This window comes from Talpa occidentalis, unplaced genomic scaffold (assembly GCF_014898055.3).
Source record: "Talpa occidentalis isolate TD23 unplaced genomic scaffold, MPIMG_talOcc4v2.1 talOcc4.5, whole genome shotgun sequence".
Taxonomy (NCBI): domain Eukaryota; kingdom Metazoa; phylum Chordata; class Mammalia; order Eulipotyphla; family Talpidae; genus Talpa; species Talpa occidentalis.
In genome coordinates, this window is record NW_023604861.1 from 105,257,230 (window position 1) to 105,283,286 (window position 26,057).

The following is a 26,057-nucleotide window of genomic DNA, read 5'->3' on the forward strand; positions in this document are numbered from 1 at the left end:
CGGTCTTACAAGGCCCCAACATTAATTGCACTGCCAGAACTGCAAGACTTTCAAATAGTAGCGGGAAAATGTGTTTAGAAAATGTTTTCTCCAGTTAATAAATTCTTCTCCAAATGGATCGTGCCATGCATACTCTTTATTCTTTTCTACATCACATTTAGTGTAAAGTCATCACTCAGTAGGGATTTAAATGACAACGAATGTTTAATAATTGATTTGAGGGAAAGTACACTCTATTTTGGGAAAAGAGGGACATAGAAGCATTCCTGAAGAACTGCATTATACCTCCCCCCACAATCTGTTCCACTGAAAAACTAATCTGTTTTAGTGGAAAACTAAAAACAATCTAGCGCCCAATTTGGACTATTAGATAATGGCCTAGACATATATCAACATTGTTTAAAATGGCTACTTTTGGGGCTCCCTGGTGGCGCAAGGGATTAAGAAAGCACCGCACTATGAAGCAATCCGCAGCCTCTGCAGCACAAGTTTGATCCCTGGCCGGCCAGGGAGAAACCCACATGGCGAGGCAGACCTCTCCTGACTTGCCTGCTGCTCCCCTCAGCGTGTATTTCAGTCAATCTGTCTGTTCTGTTCCCCACTCTGTCTCTGGTGGATCCTCTCACCCCCTGTATTTCTGACTCTTATGTATGCATAAATAAATAAATCTTTAAAAAAAAAAAGGCTACTTCTGTGTGGTAGATTAAAGACATTCCTTTTCTTCTTTGTGTGTTTTAAATGATTCTATTTTTATTACAATAAACACCCATTATTTTTGTAATCAGGAAAAGCACATTTTCAAATATGTAATGAGGAAGAGCATATTTTTTCAACCCCAAAAGCCTTCTCTATATGATCCTATTTACTTCCCAGACTGCTTCTTTGTGGATTAAAAAAAGTTAAACTCAGAATTATGGACTGCTAACCACATACGTGTTTCAAACTTGTTTGATCCATGAGACTACAGATGTGCATCTCTGGCTCCTGAGGCAGGCAGGACACGGGAGAGGCCCTGGGCTCCACGTGCCTTCCCGCAGCATGGCTCGCTCTCCAGGCCTGCCCTTCCTTCTGTGTCAAGGCACAATGGGGAGCAGAATGCACTTCCCTTACAGGGCACTACAGAAGGTAAGCCAATCCCTGCATAACCCTCAGCACAGCCCCAGAAGTGATGAGCACTGGTCACTCCTTGCTACTGTTAGTCCAGACATGTCTTTTCTAGTCTGACTGCCTCAGATGTACAACAGGCTGGCCAGGGCACAGGGCCTTAGCTAACGTGCTTATTCTACACATAATTTCTCCACCTGCATGGTGAGCTGAAGGTGAGGAATCTCAGCATGTCCAGGGTCCACATTAGGCCTCATAGTGGCTGGAGTCCCCCAGAGGGGCAGGCTCATCTATGGTCTTGAGGAGCTACCAAACAGGCAGTTTCCACACACATGCCGATGTGAAATGGTTGGGGAGCAGGATGCTGCCAGTTACCTTTCTGGAAATCGGAGCACTTTATTTTTACTAACTCCTCCAGCAACACATCACACCACTTTCCTATGAGCTATGAGTCTCGGGGCTCACATAAGAGCTATTATTTTAAGTTAAGGAATAAATCATCCTTTACTGAACTAACCAGAGCATATAATAAAAGGGGAGGGGAGGCTGTAGGCAGAGATGTTGATCTCAAAAGCAAGTAACTCAAAAGTATCCAATTGCATTTACTTGTTTCCATGACAAAAGAATCAGAAGTGGGTAAATGACATTATTCTAGGAAGAGACTGGAAAAACCTCAGCAAGTTTACAACAGTCAAAGCCATATATATGCCTGGCAGGGAAGCTCAACATGCTACATAAAGGTTACCACAAATCAATTGCTTTTATCCGTGTGACCATCCCTTCCAATGTCCCGGGACACGGGTTCTGAAGTTATGGGCCAGCACGTAACAGGCCTGCACATTTTGACTTTCCCTTTTGGACCCGTCACCTCAGGCAACACAGGATAACTCTCATCACCCAGTCCCTGAGACAGTTGCAACACTTCTCGGAGAACCCAGAACCCAGTCGGTGTATGCTCTCAGGCATACACCAACAAGACGTTTCTCCAGCTGAGACCTGCTCTCCTCTCGTGCTGGCTTCTCCCAGAGTGTGTGTGGTTCTATCTTTGCAGGGAAGCACCAGGACATAAAATGCCACCCCATTCAGCCTCACTTCCTCCAGCTACCTGGCCGTTCATCCTTGGGATCCTGTGGGAGCCCAGGCAGCACAGCAGACAGTCAGCGGGCACTGATGCCACTGCCACAGGCACCCACATGCACACCCTGGAGGAGCAGACCCAGCTGGACCTGAGGAGAGGCAGTGTCCAGACCCAGGGAGGGGAGGATGAAAACACAGGAAGCGACTGCCAGGCCAACCCGACATTTCTCAGGAAGCAACTCCTCTGCACAAACCCTCGACTCACACTCAGCCTCTGTCAGCCACGACCACACCAGTTCACCAGGTCCCCTGAGCTTCCATGATGGTGAGCTGCAGGGCCTCTGCATGCAAGCACACACATCCCTGCCCCAGGAAAGAGCTGCTGAGCCATCCTTCAGCAAGGCTGGGTTTGACTTTGAGTCAGTGGTTTTGTCCTGTGTGGGGAATCATGAGTCATTCCCTGTGACTCCAAGCATCAAGATTTTATCAAGGACTAAGAAAATTCCTTCAAGTTTCATCATTGTAAAACTGGTGGGAATTTCAGAGGATAACATTCAGAGCGCCTCATGGGCAAGCACACAGAGGCACATGGGGAAATAGCCCACAGACTGACTTTGGGAACAGCGACTGGGCTGCAGTAAATGTAACTCAGACAGGAGAGTTGGCATCAGAGTGATCCTTCCATCCTATGGAGTAGCCCACAGGGCTGGGGCTTGGGGAAGTCAGTCTGAGACACAGGCATGACCGATCAGCAAGCAGCAATCCAAAGTAATCTAGAGGATTCCTTCCTCCCCAAATATGTCCTCAGGACAGAAATGTCACCAGCAGGGATAACGGGCTCTCTCTCTAAAATGCTCCCATAGCCTGGAGTCCTGCCCCAAGCTGCTGCGCACCAGTGCTCACGGAACAGAGCAGCAGTGCTCAGAGAGCAGGGGTGCGGCCCAGGAGAGGACCAGCACCTTCCCTGTGCTGGCGGAGGCTGCAAGGCGTGTTAACATGTAGGGAGCAGGACCCAGGAATGCCCCAGATACAGCGTCAGGATTGGGGTGCTTGCTTTCTCAGGCTCCTCATACCCTGACATAAGTGCCCGCACATCCCTCAAGCAAGAGGGCCTCAGGGCCCTGAAGGCTGGACCACACAATTCCCAGAGCTTTCATAAATGCATCCTTATGTGGCCTGATTCCTCCCAGAGATAAAAGTGAGGCCATTATAAACCAAGGCTAGTACACGACATGGAGATCACTGCACCGAGCAAGGTTCTTGAAGGTGCTGCAAAGTCCCATGTCATTTGGTGGTGGCAGAGGGAGAAAACCACACAAGGTCAGAAGAGGGGGGTGGGAGGTAGGGGGTATGTGTGTGAGTTGGGGGCCGGGGGGTCTGCCTGGCAATCTCCCCAACAGTCCTGCTTTAGTCCTAACAATCATTTTGGAGTGCCTGCTCTGCAGTGGCTATGCCAACACTCACTGTGAGCCTAGGGAGGGGCAAGTATCACTGTCAGCCTTTAGGAGGGGCCAGCAGGCATCCAGCAAGAAGTGGCAGAGCTAGGAAGAGAAACCGACGCCAGGTGGTCCAGGCCACAGGTCTTGACCCCTAGGATGTGAATATTACTCACTTACCAGTTGACTTGCTTTAGCTACTTGCTGAATTTTTGTTTTTTAACTAAAATATAGCACACGTATCAACTATTTAATTTTTCACAAGTAGTCTGATGCCGGAAAATAAAACAAAACCTTACCCTCAAGGCTACTGGACTAGATGATTTCTGAGTTTTCTTTTTTCTGCTCTGCCAGCCTGTGGTTTTATGAATGGTGGTCTGTTTTGCAGACCCAGCCAGTGGGTGGGCCACAGACCCCAGAGGGACAGACTTGTGCAGGGGTACACTAAGCCCCAACCACACCACATTGGACAAGTCCTCACATTCATAAAACCACAGCGTCAAGAACACAGAGAAGCTGCCTTTTAAGTCCTCTCTGACAAGTTCAAAGTAGTCCTGAAAAAGGCCACGCCCATGGGCCCAACTTTCATTTCATTCCATCCCCTAGAAGAAAATGCAAGAGAGCTCCTCTTTATATAAAGAAGGGTGTTCGAAAATGTCTGTAGCAAAGATTTTTCTGGGAAAGAAAATTCTACTTTGAATACATGAGGATATTTCACTCATTAAAAGAAAGTCAGCAAAGAAGTCTTTGAAAAAAGGGAAATTATTTTATGAAGACTCATATCTCTTCTTATGTTTATTCTCTATCCTTCTACATTATTCAGAATAAAACACACCCACATACCATATTGGGTCTTCACACTAACACTAACATGATCTTTTACATTTCAGAGTGGTTGTGTCATTGTGCATAAAAAGTAACAACTTAAGTTATTAAAATAATAAATGCCCAGGGCATTTATTGTAGCTGGTTCATCCTTTTTTCTGGTTTTTTTTTTTTTAATTGTCTGAAAGACGGCAAGTATCGCAACACCTAAGGTTTTGAATTTGTTCTTATAAAAGTTGCTGTCCTGAAACACAGCACATTTAGAACTATCAACCCACACCATCACAGTGCAGTGCCTGGTGACAGAACAACTGGAAACTCCAGGGCAATACTGTGGATTGCAGGGCCTCTCAAATCTTCTCACTCAGTCGAGCTTCCTTACCTGCAAGGCCTCCACAGAGGGCCAGGCTGAGGGTGTGCAGCACTGTAGCCAGCCTGTCCTGGGTCAAGCTCCACTTACAGAAGCAGATGGACACAAGCTTTGGAGCCACTCCCCTCTCTTTGCAGAACAGACTTCCCACACCTACCTCAAAGAGGTGACATTAAACAGAGCAGAACACATTGGGAGGTGAAACCCCCAGGCAGGTGCTCTGACTCCCTCATGGGCAGCTCCCATAAATCCTGAGTAAAAGATCATTCTAACTTCTTCAATAATCCTTCACTATCTTTACATGGTGTTTTTATTTTATTTTGCGTCCCCTCATATTTATTTCTGGAGGGGATTATGAGTGACCATTTTTCTTTCTTCTTGTTCATCAGTATTTTCTTGTTTTCTATTCCTAGTAAAGCATCCTGTGTAACAGGATGTCCAACCTTTTTTCACTGTGTGGTACCTGCTCCTCTGGGCAGATTAGAAAGGCGCTCACGTGTCCTCTTCCAGCATGGACTCAGAAAGCCAAGGGGGAGAGTATAACCCAGTTGGAGGCTCTGTCATGGACACAGCTTCTCCCAGGACAGGGGGAGCGCATGCCTGCTTCTTCTCAGGTCTCTCAAGCCACAGTGACCCCCGCCCAGGCCTGCTGCTCTTGACCACATTACCACCTGGTTGCTACATAGACACCAGATCCAAACAGGACTCTGCTATCTGCAGGGCCAGCACCATTGCTCCCTGACCTAATGCTGCCTAGCCGGAGCAGGCATGGAGCTGTGGATAGGTGGTTACATCACGCCCTCTTACAAGTCACTGTATGTCACAGGAGCAGGTCTTCTGAGGTACTATTTCTAGATGACTCACCTGGGCAGACATGAGCCCTTGGGCAGAGTGCCCGACAATGTGGTTAGCCTTGAGAAATCTACAGATTACTTGGTGCTACCCATCAGCCTAATCCCCAAGCTGCCTCACATATGCTGAGTCTATTTTCCAGAAGGCCATTCTCAAATTTAACATCACAGTAGAAAGTAATCTACCCATTGTTCTCACATAGAGAACCCAGCATCCCAATGAGAAGTACACTATTAACTGCAATGCAGATTCAACTTTTCCAGCCAGCCAAACAACAACTCTCCTTGGGGCCTCCCAGGTACAAAGCACAAGTCAGACTCTCGCAGAGCGAGAGTCCTCCACAAGCTCAGAGAGTCCTCCACAAGCTCAGACACGCTCCTACACCCCTGCACGTGAGCTGGAGACATGTATGCAGCCAGGGTTAGCTAGTATGTGTGAGAATTGTGACCCTGGCTAGTGTCCCAGTATGTAATACAGTTTCTGGTATACAGTCAGTGCTCAATAAATGCTGACTATATTAATTAAACAGTATAAATATCCACCAGTGCATACCTTAACATAATATATACTTACACACATTTTATTAAGTCTGTATGTTCAATAAAAATGTCCTATTTGCCCACCAGCTTTACCTATGTAAAAACCACTAAGAAATACTCTCCAAGACTAAAGGCAGAAGAAAATAGCTAAGAACAAGAATACTCTTCAAACCTATTTTGTGACAAAATGCAATTACATGCTTCACAGGAACTCACAGTTATTTTCTTAGCTACTAACATACACAGGTTGTTCTCTCTGTACTTGGGGGACCATTTAAGCTTTTGGGTCAAGATATTCTGGGCTCAAAAATGACATAGGTATGACCTTTCCAAAATTTATTAATGTTTCTTAAAATAAATGGATCAAATAATATAAGTCAAGTGCCCAAAATAGCTTAGAAAGTAATTAGTTCTGCTTCTGGCTGAGAAAAAAAGCAGAAAGCCCTCAATACCCTCATCAGTACAATGTTATTTTGTGGGTTTTTAATGTTAGCATTTCATCAAAATACAAGGGGAAAAAAAGCTTCTGTTACCTCTCCTCCCAAAAAATGTCACTCAACACACCCCAACCTTGCTATCAGCAACTCAGCACCAAGCACCCTGACCTCCTTGCCCCTCACACAGCTCACAGGGTGGTCTTGCAGCCCACTACAGGAGGGCATCCTTGGTCTGAGCGCATTGCTCCCAGGCACAGACAACCACTGGTCTCCGAGTCTTGAGAGGAAGGGCCACCACAAGTCCACGCATCCTAAAACACTCCTGTCCACCTTGATTTACCCATGTGTCCCTTCTTCTATGCGGTCTCTTCATGCAGACTCATAATACTGGTCCAAGCACAACAGGATGGTCACTGATGGACCAGCCTGGACCTTCATCTGACACCTGATGGCCCCTGAATGACATTTTATCAGCTCCTGCCAATCCTGAGGCAGGCAGGACAGCATGCTAGGGCCAGCCCTTCACCTCCAGGTTAGCGGGCTCTTTCCCCTCCAATGAGTAGGTGAGAAAGTGTAACCTCAGACACGCAAGACTGACTCCGCCCCGAAACACTCTGGCCAATGTGTGGGGGCCTGTCCATTCCTAACAGGAAGCTATCCATGGGAAGCCCCTGGCACAATGACTGTTTTAAAAGCAGGAAATGATAGAAATAAATATAGAGGTTCAAATTAAAGCAATAATAAATAAGCAATAATAATAAAGCAATAATAAATCACTTTTATATCAATTAGATAACTAGAAGTTAAAAAATTTCACTGATTTGGGGCCTCCCTGGTGGCGCAAGGGGGTAAGACGCAACCTGTGAAGTTATCTGCAGCCAGAATTCGATCCCCGGCCGGCCAGGGAACAACCCACATGGTGCAGCAGACCTCTCCTGCCTCACCCGCTGCTCCCCTCAGCAGTGTATTTCCATAAATCTGCCTGTTCTGTTCCCCACTGTCTCTGGTGAATCCTCTTACCCACCACACCTCTGGCCTGTACCCCAGTTCTTGTATACATAAATAAATAAATCTTAAAAAAAAAAAACAAAAAAAAAAAACCAAGAGATAGATGGAGAAAGCTGCTGGCAATACTATTCATTTCTAATGGTGAGAAACTAGGTTTCTCTACCACCAACCCCCAGGCCAAATTATGTAGCATTCCAGTCCTCGAGAGAGCTTCACGTCTAAAGGAACAGGCTATCTACTGTCTACCCCAACCCCCCAAAACTTGGCCCATTACCTGCTTCATGTAGGCATAACACATGGTCTCTGCAACACGTTTGCCTTCATCATAGCAGGCTCGGGGTCCTATTGGATTCACATGGCCCCAATAATCCTCACTCTGTGGGTGGACTTCAGGATCTGTGAGTGGGGGGAAATGAGACCATGTTTTCATTTTCCCCTTTATTCAAGTTCACATGCATTATGAACAATGAATATTTATGATACGAAAAGGAGCTTTGGAAAGATGATGCAAATGTTTACAAAAGGAGAGAGATTTATAAGGAGGGATCTTCATTGTCCCGTGCACAGTCCATTTTCTAAGTTCCAGTGGAACATGATCTTTTTAGCGCCCATATTAAATAATGATGGTATTTTACAGGGGAAAAAAATGAATTAAAAGATAAAATATCTCGGGGCCTCTCTGGTGGAGCAAGTGGTTAAGACACAACCTATGAAGCTATTTGCAGCCACTGTAGCATGAGTTCGATCCCCTGGCCGGCCAAGGAGCAACCCGCATGGCGCAGCAGACCTCTCCTGACTCGCCTGCTGCTCCCCTCAGCAGTGTACTTCGGTCAACCTGACTATTCTGTTCCCCACTCTGTCTCTGTTGAATCCTCTCACCGGTCCCCCCCACATACACCCCCCCTTTGGCCTGTGCCCCAGCTCTTGTATCATAAATAAATCTTAAAAAAAATTTAAAAAAAATTAAAAGATCAAAGATCTGGGCCTCCCCGGTGGTGCAGTGGTTGAGTGCTGGGTTGCGAAGCTGCCCGCAGCCTCTGCAGCGCCGGTTCAATCCCCGGCTGCTCCCCGGCCACCAGAGGAGGGTCCCACATGGCGCGCAGACCTCTCCTGCCGCCCGCTGCTCCCCTCAGCAGTGTACTTCTGCCTGCTCTGCTCTCCACTCTGGCTCTGGTGAATTCTCTCACCCTCCTGCGCTTCTGACTATACCCAGTGCTTGTATAAATAAATAAATCTTTAAAAAAAAAAAAAGATCAAAGATCTCTTAAGTATCCCCTCTCTCCCACAAACTGTTACTAACTTTTAAACTGTTGTACAAAACAAATAAATATAATCTGTATGAAGATACATATTGTACAAATGTATTTCCAGGCAAACTTACATGTAAGATATAATCATATCTTATAAATATAGGCATGTGCTTATTGGAATAATTTTAAGAGCAACTCTGTGGAACACAGTGATTCTTACATGCGTTGTCACCAGAACAAAACAGACCGTCATTGAGCTCAGCAGGCTCAGTGTGGAGCAGGTGGAAGGAGGGAGTGTCCAATGGCAAATAGCTGCTTCGTTCCTTCAACACACATTCTACTTCCCAATTCCTATTTTACTAGTGTGTAAATCAATCAGGCTTTAAGATAGATCAGGGGAGTAGACCATAAAGAAACCCAGCAACATATTCATTTCTAACAAGCATATCTTTGGAATGTGAGTGAGTAGCTAATTTATCTGACACATCAGAAATTTTATACAGCATGTATAAAGTGTAGAAGTCCTTGCCAAGAAATTTGGGTAAGGCACAGAAACTCCATGTTATAAACTCATTTCAGGTTTATCTTGTAGTCAAGTCTGACTCTGGCTCACGGGCACAATGGGACCAGCCAGGGACGTACACATGACCGCCCAGCCACTGTGGCGTGGCAGGAGCACAGGGCACACTCCGACCTCCATCTAATGCTGTGGTTTCAAGTTCCCTTAAGAAGGGGCAGTTTTTATGGCATGATGAGAGAAAAGCTCTAAGGCCAAAAATACTCCCTGAGAGAAGAAAACCTATCACTTAAATCCATACAGATGTAACCAAGCAGTTAACATCAAACCTTTTCTGGGGATTTCAGGTAGAGACCAGGCAAGCCAATGAACTCCAAAAGAGAGTCATGCATTTGGCAAAGGACAAGAAAGAGAAGGTTCCACAAACCCTACACCCCCAACTAAAACCACCTGCACTGAAATGCCCGGATGTCTAAGGCTCCTGACAACTTTTTTCAAAAACACTTTGAGAAAAAAAATGAAAAATCATTTTGTTATTACAAAAGTAAAGTTCTAGAATCAGAATTGATAAGCAATCAGTCTCCCCCTTTCAGCATTTTGAGAGGCTAACTGACCACATAAGCACTCACCAAAAATCAGTGTAGAAAAACTAGTGATTTCCCTGAGTTTTAGCAAAACATTATTCAAGAACCTAAACACAAGCTTTCGGCAAATATGTGGATAATTATGAGGTGGCAGGAGATGTCACTGGGCCATGGACAGGTAACATGAGTATTTTATATTTGAGACCTTTAAAAAGATTTAGCCTGCTGGACTGTACACACCACTCCTCTGTGAGCTAGTAGGAGGAACTAAAGGGGACTCACCCACTGCCCTGAGGAGGGAACTTGCTGACACTTTATTGAGACAAATTTGGAAAAAACAGGGAGGGGCATGCAGTGTCCACCTGCTTATGTCAAAAGCCAGTGGACCTTTGGCCCTGGAAGCACCCAGGATTTCAAAGAAGCAGAGGCACGCCACCTTTTCATAGGGATTATGAAGAATATAAATTGCTGTTAGCAAAATTTCTCTGATTTTTTTTTAATTTGGTGCTTTTATATTAAAAAAAAAAAATGTATCTCTCCCGGTTTTGCCCTTTCATTTCCTCACTTCTCCTTGCAGGAATGTGAAGTAGATAGGGCACTTCAGCCACAGTCTGGCTTCTGCTGCATCCACTGAGAAGTTTCCACAACCCTGCTCCCATGGTTTTGCGGCTGAACAGAAGGCACAGGGGGCCGAAACCACAGCCCCCTCCACCCTACTCCTAAGGCTGGTGTCCTTAATGGCCTGTTGGGCATAGGGAAGTGCTGTCGGTTGGAAAACAGGCTCCTGAGTTTTCTGGCATTACCAGGCATTACCAGGTAACAGGAGAGGCACAGCAGAGGTCCCCTCACGACACAAGCTTCAAAGGCCGACCCCAGGTTCCTGGCAGGCCAGCTTGCAGCACGCATCGCTCACATTGAAGAATCACACACGCTAACTACACTGGCAAAATACCCCCTATGAATCTGATTTCTGGGGCCCTTTCAGAGAATGGCAAAAACTTCTAGATAGATTTGAACACAGTGGGTCCTCACTGGCAAGGCGACACAGTCCTTGAGGCCTTGGCAGGAGAACAGGGTCATCCCACCCAGGGAGGGAACATGGAAACCAGTGGGGAGGGGAAGCCTGACTGGCGTGCAATAGCTTGGAAGGAGCAAGCTGGGCCTTCTCTAAACAGAATCCAGGGCTCACTTTGGAGTCCCTCTGCCCTTACAACAGCCCAATGGGGATGAAGCAAGCACCACCCCACACTGTCCCACCACTCACCTCCATACACCTCAGAGGTGGAGGCCAGGAGCAGGCGAGCACCCACTCGTTTCGCTAGTCCTATAGAAGGCAAAGATATGATAAAATGGTCAATTCAGGAAACAAGGAAAACATATGAACACATATTTTTGCAAGCAGCGTAAGTAATTTCTTGGTTATTAATGGGATCCGATCATCCGTGCATCTTCAATTAGTCACTCCTACTGCACCTACTTTGGAACCAAAATAAAAACAGAAACAGTGAGATAAACACAAATGAGCCCAGAAAAGCAAAGAATTTGTTTGGATAGTTAAAATTAATTGTAAACTATTAATTGTAACTATTAGGAGACAAGGAAATTCTGCTGGTTTGAGAGAGATGGTATGAGTGCTCGTTTCACAGTCTCCTTTGTCCCAGCATATCACCCATTATTATTAGGCAACTCCAGCCTGGTAGGCAGAAGGCAAGGCCCTTTGCACTTCAATTTCCATTGCTTAGTCCCCCCAAACCATCCACCTACTACTTCCTCAACATGCTCTCTGCAATCTTCTGATGATGTCCGATCAGTGCACTTATTAGTCCTCTCTCCTGCCTCCTACAAGGTTCAGCTTAAACAGTACCTTCCCTGAAGCACTTACCACATCCCTCCATCCTGCTATAAGCCTTTCCTGCATTTGCTCCTTGCATTTGGAATGGAACAGTACGACCTTGTCACTAAGCATGGAAAGTCCTGCAGACACACCGGCAGGCTCCTGACGGACAGGAGCACATCAGACTGAGGCTACCAACCTCACAGACCCATGTCCCTCTCTGCCAATTTCACCCCACAGAGGTCTATGAGGGGTACAGATATACTACCAAACCACACCAACCACTGTGTAGAGACAATGGTCATACCTTCAATAGGAAGGATCCTGGCACTTTTAAAAACTTTCATATTTTGAGATAACTATAAATTCATATGTAGTTATAAGAAGTAACACAAAGAGGGCCTCCCCTGGTGGCGCAGGCGGTTGAGCTCAGTGCTGTGAATCTGTCCGCAGCCTCTGCGGCGCCGGTTCGATCCTGGCCGACCAGCGAGGGTCCCACATGGCGCGGCAGACCTCTCCTGTCTCACCCGCTGCTCCTCTCAGCAGTGTATTTCATCAGTCTGCCTGTTCTGTTCCCCACTCTGTCTTGGGTGAATCCTCTCACCCTCCCGCAAATCTGGCCTGTACTCCGGATCTTGTATAAATAAAAAAATCTTTAAAAAAAAAAAAAAAAAAAAGAAGTAACGCAAAGATTGTGCTCTCATGCGCCCACATGCGCCCTCACCCAGCTTCCCCCAATGGTAAAACCTAAGAAAATCATCCACTGATTATCACACCCAGGAGACCAACATGGGTACAGCCAAGATACCGGACTTATGTGCCCCAGCACCCCTACTGGCAGGGGCTCACCTGTGCTGCAGCAGCACCCAGGTGTTTGTGCTGACAACTGGACAAAGAGGTTTCATCAGGAGGAAGCCTACCAGGAAGGAGCTGGAAAGGTTCAGTGCGTGCACTCTCAAATGTGAAATAGACTCGACAGTTCCTCACAGTTCAGATACCAAGCCCCATTTGGGTTTCTTTCCAACCTAGATATTGTCTCCCTTCAGCTTTCATCTACATAATTCCAAAAGACCCTTTACCTAAACTTCCTTCATGCCTCCAAGTTCAATCTTGTCCTTCAAGCCAAGCTCAAGAGTCATTTTTTGGGGGCCCCCCTGGTGGTGCAAAGGATTAAGCACCTCACTATGAAGCAATCCGCAGCCTCTGCAGCATGAGTTTGATCCCCGGCCAGCCAGGAAGCAACCCACATGGTACAGCAGACCTCTCCTGTCTCACCTGCTGCTCCCCTCAGCAGTGTATTTCAGTCAGTCTGCCTGTTCTGCTCCCCACTCTGTCTCTGGTGAATCCTCTCACACACCCCTCCCCCACATATCTGGCCTGTACCAGCTCTTGTATGCATAAATAAATAAATCTTTAAAAAAAAAAAAGTCATTTTTGCCTGAGCTCAATAGCATTTCCCTGGCTCCTCTCTTCTGAACCTCCCTCTTCCTCCACGGAACCATGGATGCCTGTACCCTTGTGGTGCCTTCCTGTGAGACGCCACGCTCCCTGGCAGAAGTGCTGAGTATATCCTTATCTCAATGTCCCTGCAGAGTAGACAGGATGGTGCCTTGGGTGCAGCGCCCACGTCGCCCTAACGGGCAGAATGAATGGTATCTTTTAAATGGTATCTTTTAAATAATGGTATCTTTTAAATACCACATGCTCAGTGACTTTTCCTCTGCTCTATCTAGTTTTAGTGCAAAGGAGGGGTTGGGGAGAAGGGGTTGGAGAAGTGTAGGGAGAGTTTGGGGAGTGGAAGGAGCCTGTGGTGAAAGAACAGGGATCGGCTGCTACCACACCCCACCTCTCGGCACAGGCAGGGCACTCTGTCCTATCTGGAGGTCAGAGCAGGGGTGGTAACAAGGACAAATGTCCTTTGCAGATTAGGAGAATGGACCACTATATTTCACTCAGAGCTGAAGTCTCCAAAATGTTCAGTCTCCCAATGTTGGTTGCAAGCCAACCTCCCGCTGCCCTTTCAGTCCCCCATCACCACACTTTGCTCAAATTAAAACTTCGTGCCGTATCTCTCCAATCCATTTAGAGAACCTGTTTGAAACGTTCCTGTAATTAAATCCAATTTTCACTTGACATTTTGAAAAGTGGTTCCCGTCTTCCACTTTGCAACTAATCAAAGCCCCAAGCTTTTCTGTACCTGGGCCAAACATCAGCAAGTCTCCAATTTCAAGCATTAAAATGCATATGTCATCCACAGTTCTAAATCTAAGGCAAGTTGTTGGAGTATACACACATGTGGCCACTTTTGCGGTGCTCTTCATTCATCTTGCACTTCTCGGGAGACTCCTGCACTTCAGTCCAGAGCCAGGTTCTCAGTTTCTACAACCCATAAAGACAGCTTTCCCCTGACTCTTTCCAGGTGAACTGCTGACACCCCGTGTGTGACCCACACCAACCCACTCAAGGACCACAATCAAAAAACCCCTCTCCAGTCCAAAGGTATAAACACCCTGTGTCAGGGGGTGGGAAATGCCTGGCTTTAGACTGAATGTTTATGTACCCCCTAAATTCACATGATGAAATTTAATCCCCAATGATGGTAATTGGAAGTGGGGACTTTAGGAGGTGATTAGGTCACGAGGATGGAGCCCTTGAATGGGGAAAAGCATTTTTATAAAAGGATGAGAAAGGAGAAGATCAAACTCTAACAGAAGTCAGTTTGCTCTGAATTATCTAAAATATTCCCTACAGCAGCTATAAAAGAAGGCAAGGACACTTACCCAGCATGTTCAACGTGCCGATTGTATTGGTCTTCAGCGTCTTGATAGGGTTGTACATGTAGTTAGGAGGGGAGGCTGGGGAGGCCAGGTGGTATATCTGGTCGACTAAAGGAGACAAAAATGCAAGTATGCTATTTCCAACAGAAACACTCAAAAAATCTGAACTCCATAGAATTAGGCTGTACAAGAGAGATGTTTGCATGTCTTTTACTGAATTCTAGTTGCTATGGATTATTTTTCATCAGAACTAATTTACATTTACAATTAGAAGAACTTCAAACAAAAACAGAGAGTCTAATTATCTGGAACAAATAGGGTCAGTTATTTGGATTGGGCCTGGTCTCCTCTAATTAGAGTCAATCTGATTACTGAGTGGAGTGTTTCCTGAGATCTGTTTCAGGTAAAGCATTAAATCAGATCGAAGTCTGATTTTTCAGACACAGAATTAAACATGAATATCTAAAACCCCCCACATCTCTGGCCTACACCTCAACTCTTGTATGCATAAATAAATCTTTAGAAAAATAAAAAATGAAATAAACATGTGATTTGTAGAACCAACCAGGTACAAAAGCAAAGGCACAAACATATGGGAGAAAACAGCCTAGTTTTACTTATGACCCAACTGCAAAACATCCCCAGTACCCCTGCCCCCAACCAAGGGACAGGCAGGGTGGTATTTAAAGCCATGAATGCAGCAGTTTGTAGGATGCCCTCATGCACAGGCTCACTCTAACACCACCACCCCACCACCTGGCACTCCGGGGTCAGGTGACACATTCCACCACACAGCAGAGAAGCAGGTGGAGGGACCAACATCTCCCCGGGAAATGTCAAAGATGACAAAGCACGAGTAAGGCAACCCTGTCTCCAGACAGGTAAGACTGACATGGCATTCCACTACAGCTTCAGGTGAAAGAAAACCATTTACAGGAGAGATCCTAGGAATGGGAGACCTGCAACACCACCAAGATGAACCCTCCCTTACATACCACCATTCATGATGGCTCATGGGGACCCTCTCTGTCCCCAACCACTTCCACTCCCCCACCTTCCCACCCTCTTCCCAACTAGGGATCACGGTTGTCCTTTGAGCTGATAGCACATTAGGATCTAGTCTCAGAGGAGACAGACTAAACAGGCAAACTCAACAACAAAACAAACAAAAACCAGTTTCAAAGATGAATTCTCTAATACAATTTTCTCAGAAAACAATTACTACCAAAACATGTCAAACCTCCCCACCCATACCCATTCCCCACCCACCCTCCTGAAAATCTCCTGCCACCTCCAGGACAATGAAAAATCACTACAGAGCCCTGGGCCAGATCTGAGCCATCTCTGCACACACCTACTCCCTGCCCCACAGGCGAGGGGTGAAGTCAGGGCAGAGGGGGCAGCTCTACAGCTTTGCAGCCCAGTGTTCAGGATTGCAAGCACGCTCTCTACTTCATTTGCCTTGATTATCAATCTCTCCAGCCCAAGGGTGCCTGAGCACACAAGAACGACTGAGACCAGGGACAGGAGGAGCTGGAGGGTTCTATGAAGAAGCTATCTTTGGGAAAGTGGTTCTAGATATTACACAGGTTATGGAATAAGCTGGCAACTGTACTTTCTGCTATGCCTAGACCATATTCAAGGGAGGTAAGAACAACATGTGAAGATGTGATCCCACCTTCTGGATATATACTTATGAGGCTTCTTGGCTTACCAGAATTTTTTCAACAGATTCCTGATGTGATTTTTTTAAGTCTTTCTATTTTAAAAGTTCGATTTATGCAATACTGTTCTACTGCTAGTCAAATACCAGTTTTGCTTTTTTCTTTTTGCGGAAACAGAAAAAAAATCATCTTAAAATTCAAATGGACTCTCAAGGACCCCAAAATTTTTGTGAAAAAGAAAAAAGTTGAGTGACTCAGTATCTCCTGATTTCAAAACATATTATAAAGCAATAGTGTTCAAAACTGTGGTGCTGGCATAACGACAGACATATAGACTAATGGAATAGAACCCAGAAATAAAGCCTTGTGTGTTTGATTAAATGATCTTTGACAAGGGTACCAGATTACCAGATCACTCAGTGAAGAAAGGAAAGTCACTTGAACAAACTGTTGAGAAAACTAGATATCTACATGCAAAAGAGTGAAGCTGGACTTTACCTTACATCATAAACAAAAATTATCAAAATGAAATGAATATCTAAACAGACCTAATATGATAAAAATTCTATAAGAAAACAAAGGAAAAAAGTTGCATGGCAGTGAATTTGGCAAAAATTTCTTGAATATGATGCCAAACACAAAAGCAAAAATAGACAAATTGACAAATTTAAGTATTTTTTCTGCAGTATCAAAGAGCACAACCAGCAGAGTGAAAAGTCAAACCTCACACCTATTAAGATGTTATTCAAAATATAATATACAGAAAATACAAGCATTGGGAAGGATCTGGGAGAAACTGGAACTTCTATGCATTGCTGGTGGGAATGTAAAATTGTATAACCACTAAGGAAAACAATATGACAGTTCCTCAAAATATTAAAAATAGAATTAACATCTGGTCAGGAATTCCACTTCTGGATATATATCCAAAAGAACTTAAAGTAGAGCCTTGAAGAGACATCTGCACACTAATGTTCACAGTAGCATTAATCACAATAGACAGGCAGAAGCACCCCAAGTATCTATCACAGAGAAATGGAGACATAAAACATGGTATAGACACACACTAGACCTTGACACGTGTATTTTCACATATATCACTACATACATATTATTACTATATATATTTTTAAAACCCATCTTTGCAAACTACTGGGTTAATTTAAAAATAGGACCCATGCAATTGAAAGAATAATTTCTTAAGAAAACATAAAACCTTTTAAAAGTGTTTAGTCTGGGACCATCAACATGCAAACTCGTGGAAGGGGTCTATGTAAATAGAAGGAAAATCCTGTGGGTACTGCCGGAACCCCACAAGTTTTCCTGAGTTGATAAACAGCTAAAAATAAAGTAAAAATTCTCAAAGGTGAATTGCAAATACAAAATAGTTCTCACAAAGTCCCATCATTCTTAGGTTGCTTTACTTCTCCCAGCTTCGGACATGACGAAAGGGTTCCTGTCCAATCGCCCTACATAGCTGGATCGACACCACACAAGGGCAGTGCCTTTCTTCTTTTAGACAGCTCTTTACTCTCCAGGCCTCTCAGCAGGGCTACCCCAGGCTCAGAACAGAATCAATCTAGAGAGACCTTCCAGCAGAGAGCACACCTGGCAGAGAGCACACCAGTTGTGCCCAGAGCAACACCTGCTCCCCATCTGCCTCACACATCACTGGCAGTTCTCCTATCATAAATGGGCCCCCCAAAGGCAGTGCAAAGCAAGGTGTATGGGTTGAGATCCAACTGCATAAACTGTTCAGTGCTATTTTTACTCTTGCCTTGACAACACATGCAGGGTGGGGGAAAACTGCATCAAAGACTAAGGAAAAAAGAGAGCACTGAGTGCACAATTCCCCACCATCAAAGACATGGGCATTTACAACCTGCAGCCATCCCCTCATCTGCTCAAGTCCAGGTTTTCTTCTTCAAGGCTCCATTCACATATCAATTTGTGTGGCAAGTCTTGCTGCTTCCCCTGGTCAGAGAAGTGCTCCCTCCTCTCCCCATTAGTTAGCAATTACTTCATTCTGCCTCAAGTGCTCCACATGCATCTTTTTCACTAGCTATTAAGTTCACTGAACACAAAGAGCAAGTTTTTCTCCCTCATGATCTTCACAGTAGTGCTCTCTGCGGGAGAGCAGATCTCGTCCCCTAAGAGCGCGCACAGATGCAGACTCCTGAGAGAGCCAACATCTAGAATGGCCAGGCCAGCCAGGAAAGCTGCAGTTGAAAACAAATACCCCTCAAGCGCTCTGACTCAGTAACGCCAGCAGAGGAGAGAGATGAGCCAGAGACAGGGCTTCCTCCTCCCAAAGGCTAGGTAGACGACAGGGTTTGCTGTTTTTCCATCTTTTGACAGCTTAGCTCAACTGCTGCTCCCCATTCATCCAACCCCACGCTAGACAAAAGACGACATATTTACTGAAGGAGCAACAGTGGCACATTTAAGAAGAACCTGAAAATCCACATTTCCAATGTCCTGCTTTCCAAAGAATGCGCTTCGCCTGAAACATTAGTCATAATGACTTCAGGTCCGATCCCAAAGAGAGCACAGCACCACACTGCTGACTAATTAAGCTATCAAGGAACTATGGGGAAAGCAGGGGCAACTTTAAAACAAGCATAAATAATCAGCAATCAGAGATACTATGAAAATACTAAGTAATATAACAAGCAGCAAAGTCAAAGCTCACAGTCCAGAGAAAAATTCCTCAAAGATATCAGCTGCATAGTTTAAAGTGCACCAAAAATAAGCATGACATTCAAAAATCTAAGACGGGGGTGGAGAGAGAAACAAAAGGGAAAAGAAAAGCATGTCCATCCACTTGCTGGACAAGTGCCTCTAGATACTGACCGCCAAGTCGCCCTCCCCCACCCTGTCACATTTACGAGGTCCTGTGCTGTAACACAGCTAGAAAAGCAGGAGGCTTAAGAAACAAGCCTGAAAGAGCTCAAATTAATGATCAAGAAAGGGAAAGACAAACAGTAAACTAACGTTTTCCTTTTTCACATAATTTCCTGCAGTAGACCCAAAACAGCATTCCTGGCAGAAGGGAGGCACATTTTTACGTTGGGAAGACGGGTGAGGAGCAGGGTAGCTGAGGCCTGCCTGGCCCTACCATGAATTCTGAAAACCCAACCAAGTCTCAGTGCAAATGAACTTCTTAAAGACTTTTATGACGAATTTCTGTGTGTCTGAAATCCACATACGTGACATATAAATATAGAAGGAAAATGTTAAAATTGAACAACCTGGGATAATTCAAAATCATTGTTCAGTATCCAAAGAGATCAAATGTTACCTCCTACGAGAGGTGAAATTCACACAAAAAACAACTGAAGGTCTACATCTCCTCGCTGATTTATTTTTACAGAAGTTCCCAGGTTAGTATGAATTAAGCCAGACCTCCTCCTTGTGCCAGGGTCAGGCCCTTCTGAACTGATAAGGATTTGCTGGAAAGTGAAGCCTCTGGGAAAAAAAGGCTTGGTACATTCTAAGTGATTATTCAGCACACAGTAAATTCCCATCATAAAGACATGAGCTACACATTTCTTTTTCTACAGTCCAAGTCCAAGGCCTGGCATAAATCTGCACAAGATGCCACTCACTGCAGCAGAGAATGCATAACTAACCCTTTTTCCCCCAATACCAACTATTTATCAAAAACAAGATTTAAAAAGACAAGCTTGGGGGCCTCCCTGGTGGCGCAAGGGGTTAAGATGCAAATGAAGCTATCCACAGCCACTGCAGCAGGAGTTCAATTCCCGGCCATGGAGCTACCCACATGGCACAGCAGACCTCTCCTGACTCGCCCGCTGCTCCCCTCAGCAGTGTATTTCAGTAGATCCACCTGTTCTGCTCCCCAATCTGTCTCTGGTGAATCCTCTCACCGCACCCCCCCACACACACACCTCTGGCCTGTATCCCAGTTCTTGTACGTATGAATAAATATTTTAAAAAAATAAAATAAAAAGACAAGCTTTTCCAAGTAAATGTTAACTGTGATAATCCATAGAAAGGAGAGGCTCCAGGTTTCCTGCCCCACCCAAGGAAGGGTGGAGCTGAGCAGGGAGAAGCTGGACAAGACAGGGAGAAGGAAGGAGGGAAGATCAAGACCTGGAGGAGGCACATGGAGTAGAGACACGTGAAGAAGCTGTATTTGCTTCTCAGCCTTGGACTTGTACCAAGGACTTGGGGGGCATGAAAAGAGACACTTGAAACAGATGTGGGTGAGAGACCCGTGGGGAGGCTGACAATGACAGCCTTTGTCTTAATTTTGATTTTGCGCTTTTTCTTTCCAGACTTGCCTGGCCCCTTCGGCCCCTTTCCTATATGGGTCCCCTCCAGAAGGTGCTTTAGACTTGAGGCAGGGCTGAGTGGTCCTGCTTTGGGCCAACCTTGTTTGGCTGGGCATTTACCCACGAGGGGATGGGTAACTTTGGGTGTTTCATGGGGAAATTTTTAAATTATATTCTTCTCTTCTATCATTCGTTAATTGTATTAAAGTTCTTTTCCACTGACCGTCTTAGGCACTAGAGTATGTTTTGTTTTGATGTGGCGGAAGGCAGAAACTATTTAGAGCAGGCAAGTTTGGGGGTCCTGGTGTGCCCCTCACCTTTCCCTGTAACATGAATACCACATTTCTCTTGGCACAAAGAAGAGAAAGAGGAGGCTTTCACCTGGATTTCATATCAAATAACTTTGACTTAATGCGAAGGGAAGCTGACACAGGCCCAGAATCAAAAGTTACCAGTCAATACTACTGCTTGACAAATCCCTGTAGGCTGACAGCCAGCTTCCCTGCCCTCAAGGTGCCCCAAGTTCTGAGGGAGTTCACCTTCGTAACAGCACATCATCGACCAAACATCAATAGCAACTGAGTGTCACTGTAAGAGTTCCCGAGAACTCTAAGTTAAAAAGCAGGTATCTCTGAGAATTCCTGCCTTTGCATTTTGTTTATATTTGCAACATAAACTCTAAATGAGAAAGAAATCTATAAATTATAATTCAGAAGAAATACTCTAATCAGAGGAGCATTCCTCAAAGGGACCCAGTTATTTGACCAACACTGTTTCTGCCCTCCCTTCCTGAGCTCAATTCCCAGGAATGTAGGTGTTCACAGCCCAGTGTCTCCCACTGTCCCCTTCTTGGATTCCACTCCCCTTGGCCTTGCCCAGGTCTTCTGCACCTGGTTAAGGGTTAAGTAACAGAAAGGGCTCCATACATTGGTTTCCTAGCCTATAAAATGAGGTTAACTGCTCACCTCACCTGAATGTTGAAGGAGTTACATTTGGTAATCACTTCCAGGGACCAGGGTGGTGCCTGGAGCACAGTCTGTTCACTAGGTGCCAGCAACCATCCTCCTGCTGGCCAAGTGCTCCAAGTTCCAGGATCAGGCATCCCACAACATAATGGGCACTTCTGCCTTTTCCTGTTCTTTACAGAAATGCTGATCTAAAGATGCCAATGTATGCAGATGGTGGACAAGTGCACTGAGACAGCTTCTGGGGGAGGGTCAAGGCTGTAAGCATGGGGTACTGGAGAGGCAACCTAAGATAATGATAACAGTGACTCAGGTGTCTTCTGGGTAGCTTTCTCGAGTAAGGTTTATGATGGTCCCATATTGCAACAAGTTGAACATCCAACATCACAGCAATAATCAAGGGATGCTATATTTATATAATGAGAAAATGCTAAATGAATAATTTTGAGGGGAGAAATGTCTTTGTAAAGAGAATTGGGACAGGCCACAAGATACTATGTAGCTGCTAAGAAAATTAAGTGGCTCTCTATACATGAAACAGAAATACGAAATACCTAGAAAGCAGGCAGAAAATAAAGGGAAGGGCAATATAGAATATGCTCATCTAACAGGAAAAAGGGAGAGTTTGAACACCTATTTGTATTTACTGGCTCACATATAAAAACTGTAGATGAATACAAAGAAATTGTTTATAGCAGTTTCCTGAGGAGAGTTGGCAAGTGGGAAGAAAACACAGAGCAAGAGGAAAACTTCACATCTTTTTAACCATAAACATATTTTGCATATTAAACTGTTCTTAATTTTTTTAAAAAATCACATTAGGAGAAGTAATTGGATGTTAACATTAAGAATATTTTTTGCTAGGAGAATGAGGGATAATTCTTCATTTTCTTTTTTATAATTTTCCAAATTTTCTTCAACATGTTATATGTTACTTTTATGATCAGAATATTTTGAAAGGAGAGAAAAAATGTTAGATTCTCTTCCATCTCATACTTCATTAAACACACAAACAAGAAACACAACTCTTTAATTTAGCTCAAAATATTTTTTAATTTCTCTGGAGATTTCTGCTTTGACCCATGTGTTATTTAGAAATATGTTGTTTACTCCCCAAAAATTTTGTGGTTTTTCCAGTTTTTCTTTTTTTTTTTTAAGATTTGTTTATTTATTCATTTATTTGTTTGTTTGTTTATACATACAAGCACTGGGTACAGTCAGAAGCGCGAGAGGGTGAGAGAATTCACCAGAGCCAGAGCGGGGAGCAGAGCAGGCAGAAGGACTGAAGTACACTGCTGAGGGGAGCAGCGGGCAGCAGGAGAGGTCTGCGCGCCAGGTGGGACCTTCCTCTGGTGGCCAGGGAGCAGCCGGGATCGAACCGGCGCCGCATAGGCTGCCGGCAGCTTCGCAACTCAGCGCTCAACCACTGCACCAACAGGGAGGCCCTTTTCCAGTTTTTCTGTTATTGATTTTTAATTTAATTCTATAGTGGTCTGAAACTACACTTTAAATAAATTTCTATTCAACTTTCTTTCCTATTCTATTAACAAAGTTCGTTAAAGTGTATTTGATGGCCCAGAATGTTGCCAATCTTGGTGAATATTCCATGTGAGCTTGAAGTAGTCTATACACCCAGCTGACTGATGGTTATGTGAGTCCAACTATGTCCTGGTTTTCTGCCTGCTGCATCTGCCAATGTCTGATTGACAGGTGAAGTCCCCAACTATGATAGTGGATTCACTGTTGAGAGGAGCAGTGGTATTGGAACAAGAACAGACACACAGACCAATGGAATTGAATAGAAAATCCAGAAATAAACCCACAGATTTATGGTCAACTAATCTTTGACAAAGGAGCAAAGAATATGCATTGGAGCAAAGAAAGTTTGTTCAATAAATGGGGTGCTGGGAAAACTGGGTTGCTACATGCAAAAGAATGAAGCTTGACCACTACCTCAAACCATGCACAAAAACCAACTCAAAATGGATTAAAGAACTAGACATAAGACCTAAAACCATAAAATACATAGAAGGAAATATAGGCAAAACACTACATGATATGCACATCAAAGACATCTTTACAGACTCATCACCCAAAGCAATGATAGTGAAGGCAAAGATAAACAACTGGGACTACATCAAATTAAAGAGCTTCTGTACAGCAAAAGACACAGTAACCAAAACAAAGAGACACCCCAACTGACTGGGAGAAAATTTTTGCACACAACCCTAATGATAAAGGACTGATCACAAAAATCTACAAAGAGCCGATGAGATTCAACAAAAACAAAGTAAATCCAGTCAAAAAATGGGCAGAAGAGCTAAAAAGAAACTTCTGAAGAGGAAATGCAAATGGCCAACAGGCATATGGAAAAATGTTCAACATCACTTGTAATCAGGGAAATGCAAATCAAAACTACCATGAGATACCATCTTACACCAGTGAGAATGGTACATATTAAAAAAACTAGCAACAACAAATGTTGGCGAGGATGTGGAGAAAAAGGAACTCTCCTGCACTGCTGTAGGGGGTGCTAACTGGTCCAATCACTATGGAGAGCGCTGTGGAGATTTCTTGAACTACTAAACATAGAGCTTCCATTTGATCCAGCAATTCCACTCCTAGGTATTTACCCAAAGGACACAGAATCATTAATTCAAAATGGCACCTGCACCCCTATGTTTACAGCAGCACTATTTACAATAGGTAAGCTATGGAAACAACCCAAATGCCCCAAAATAGATGACTGGATCTATGGTACATATACACAAGATGTGGTACATAAACACAATGGAATATTACTCAGCAATCCAAAAAGATAAACTCATGCCATTTGCAAGAACATGGGTGGAGTTGGAAGGGATCATGCTCAGTGAAATAAGCCAGAAAGAAAAAGAAAAATTCCAGATGGTCTCACTTATAGCAGGAATTTAGAAAACCTAAATAAGGGACCAGGAAAAAGACTAATTACAATAAAGTAAAGAACAAAATAAACAAGCAACTATAAACCAGAGACACACTGGAGGAGCGAGAGGGGGCGAGTAGGATCAAAACAAGGGTGGTGGGAATTGTATCGGGACTATAATCAAGATGAAAATGTATACATTGTGCAAAAATGAAAAATGATGTAAAAGTATATAAAATAAAAAAAATTTTAAAGAATGTATTCTCCCACAGAGTTCTAAAAACCAAGTCAAAAAACAAGGTGTGGGGCCTCCCCCGGTGGCGCAGGTGGTTGAGTGTAGTGCTATGAAGCTGTCCGCAGCCTCTGAAGCGCGGGTTCGACACCAGCCGGCTGGAGAGGGTCCCACATGGTGCAGCAGACCCCTCCTGTTGCTCCCGCTGCTCCCCTCAGCAGAGTATTTCATCAGTCTGCCTGCTCTGTTCCCTGCTCTGTCTCTGGTGAATCCTCTCACCCTCCCACGCATCTGGCCTGTACCCCGGTTCGTGTATAAATTAAAAAAAAAAAAAAAAAAACAAGGTGTGGATAGGACTGTACTTCTCTGAGGGCTCTGGGAAAGAATCCGCCCCTGCCTCTTCCAACCCTTCCTTAGTGGAAGACTCATCACTTCAACCTCCGCCTGGATCTCTCCATGGCCTTCTCCTCTTCTCCCCATTGTCTGTGCCTTACCATCCTGTCTCATAAGGACACTTGCACTAATCCAGGCTCACTGCACCTTGCTAATTAATTTTATTCATTAATTTAGTTAAGGAGGTTCTTAATTATATCTGCAAAGACCCTGTCCCTACATCAGGTCACATTCATAGATTTCACCTATCCAATCTACTCCTATACCATCCAACCCTACATTCAAACCATAATCCCTTTAAAGTTGCAAAGCCACTGGAGGGTTTTCCTCTTACAAGAGGAATTTCATTATTAATTCACCATTCTATATCAACTAACTTCCTGTATAAGCCAGAAGTAATATCACAAAGTTGGGCAGGCAGCAGACTGATTGGGCGATAAGTATAGATGTGTATTACATGAACACTAATTCAAAGGACTGCAACTTTCAAAAGTAGGGGTGCCATGTTAGCCACCTTCACCACCCCCTTCCAGATTGCCAGCTGACTGATTAAAGTGCACCTTAAAAATTTAAAAAAAAAATAAAAAGGCCTCCCTGGTGGCACAGGGGTTAAAGTCTCAGTGCTATCACGCCATTGCCAGCCACTGCCAGCATGAGTTCGATCCCTAGCCTAGTAGCTGGCCCACATGGTACAGCAGACCACTCCTGTCTCGCCCACTGCTCCCCTCAGCAGAGTATTTCAGTAGATCTGCCTGTTTACTCTCCACTCTGTCTCTGGTCAATCTTCTCACCCCTCCTCCCCCTGCACCTCTGGCCTACACCCCAGTTCTTACATGCAGAAATAAAATAAATCTTTAAAAAAAAAAAAAAAAAGAGTGAAGACAAACATTCACACTATCACACAACTATTCTTTGTCATAGGAACTGGGACAGTGTTTTACACAAGGTAAGACCACTTCAAAAACAAGACAAAACACAAATAATCACTGT

The 26,057-nt window shown here is 44.5% G+C and overlaps 1 protein-coding gene across 2 annotated transcripts in view; it reads right to left on the bottom strand.

Annotated features, from left to right (window-relative positions):
• UXS1 (UDP-glucuronate decarboxylase 1) overlaps positions 1–26,057 on the bottom strand; it is an 85,969-nt gene that overhangs the window by 17,676 nt on the left and 42,236 nt on the right. For both annotated transcript variants that reach the window (XM_037528052.2, XM_037528051.2), the window contains exons 7-9: positions 14,614–14,718; positions 11,264–11,323; positions 7,923–8,044 (exon numbers count right to left, since the gene is read on the bottom strand). In XM_037528052.2, the coding sequence (XP_037383949.1) occupies positions 7,923–8,044; positions 11,264–11,323; positions 14,614–14,718 (287 nt within the window). The remainder of the gene's footprint in view (positions 1–7,922; positions 8,045–11,263; positions 11,324–14,613; positions 14,719–26,057) is intronic.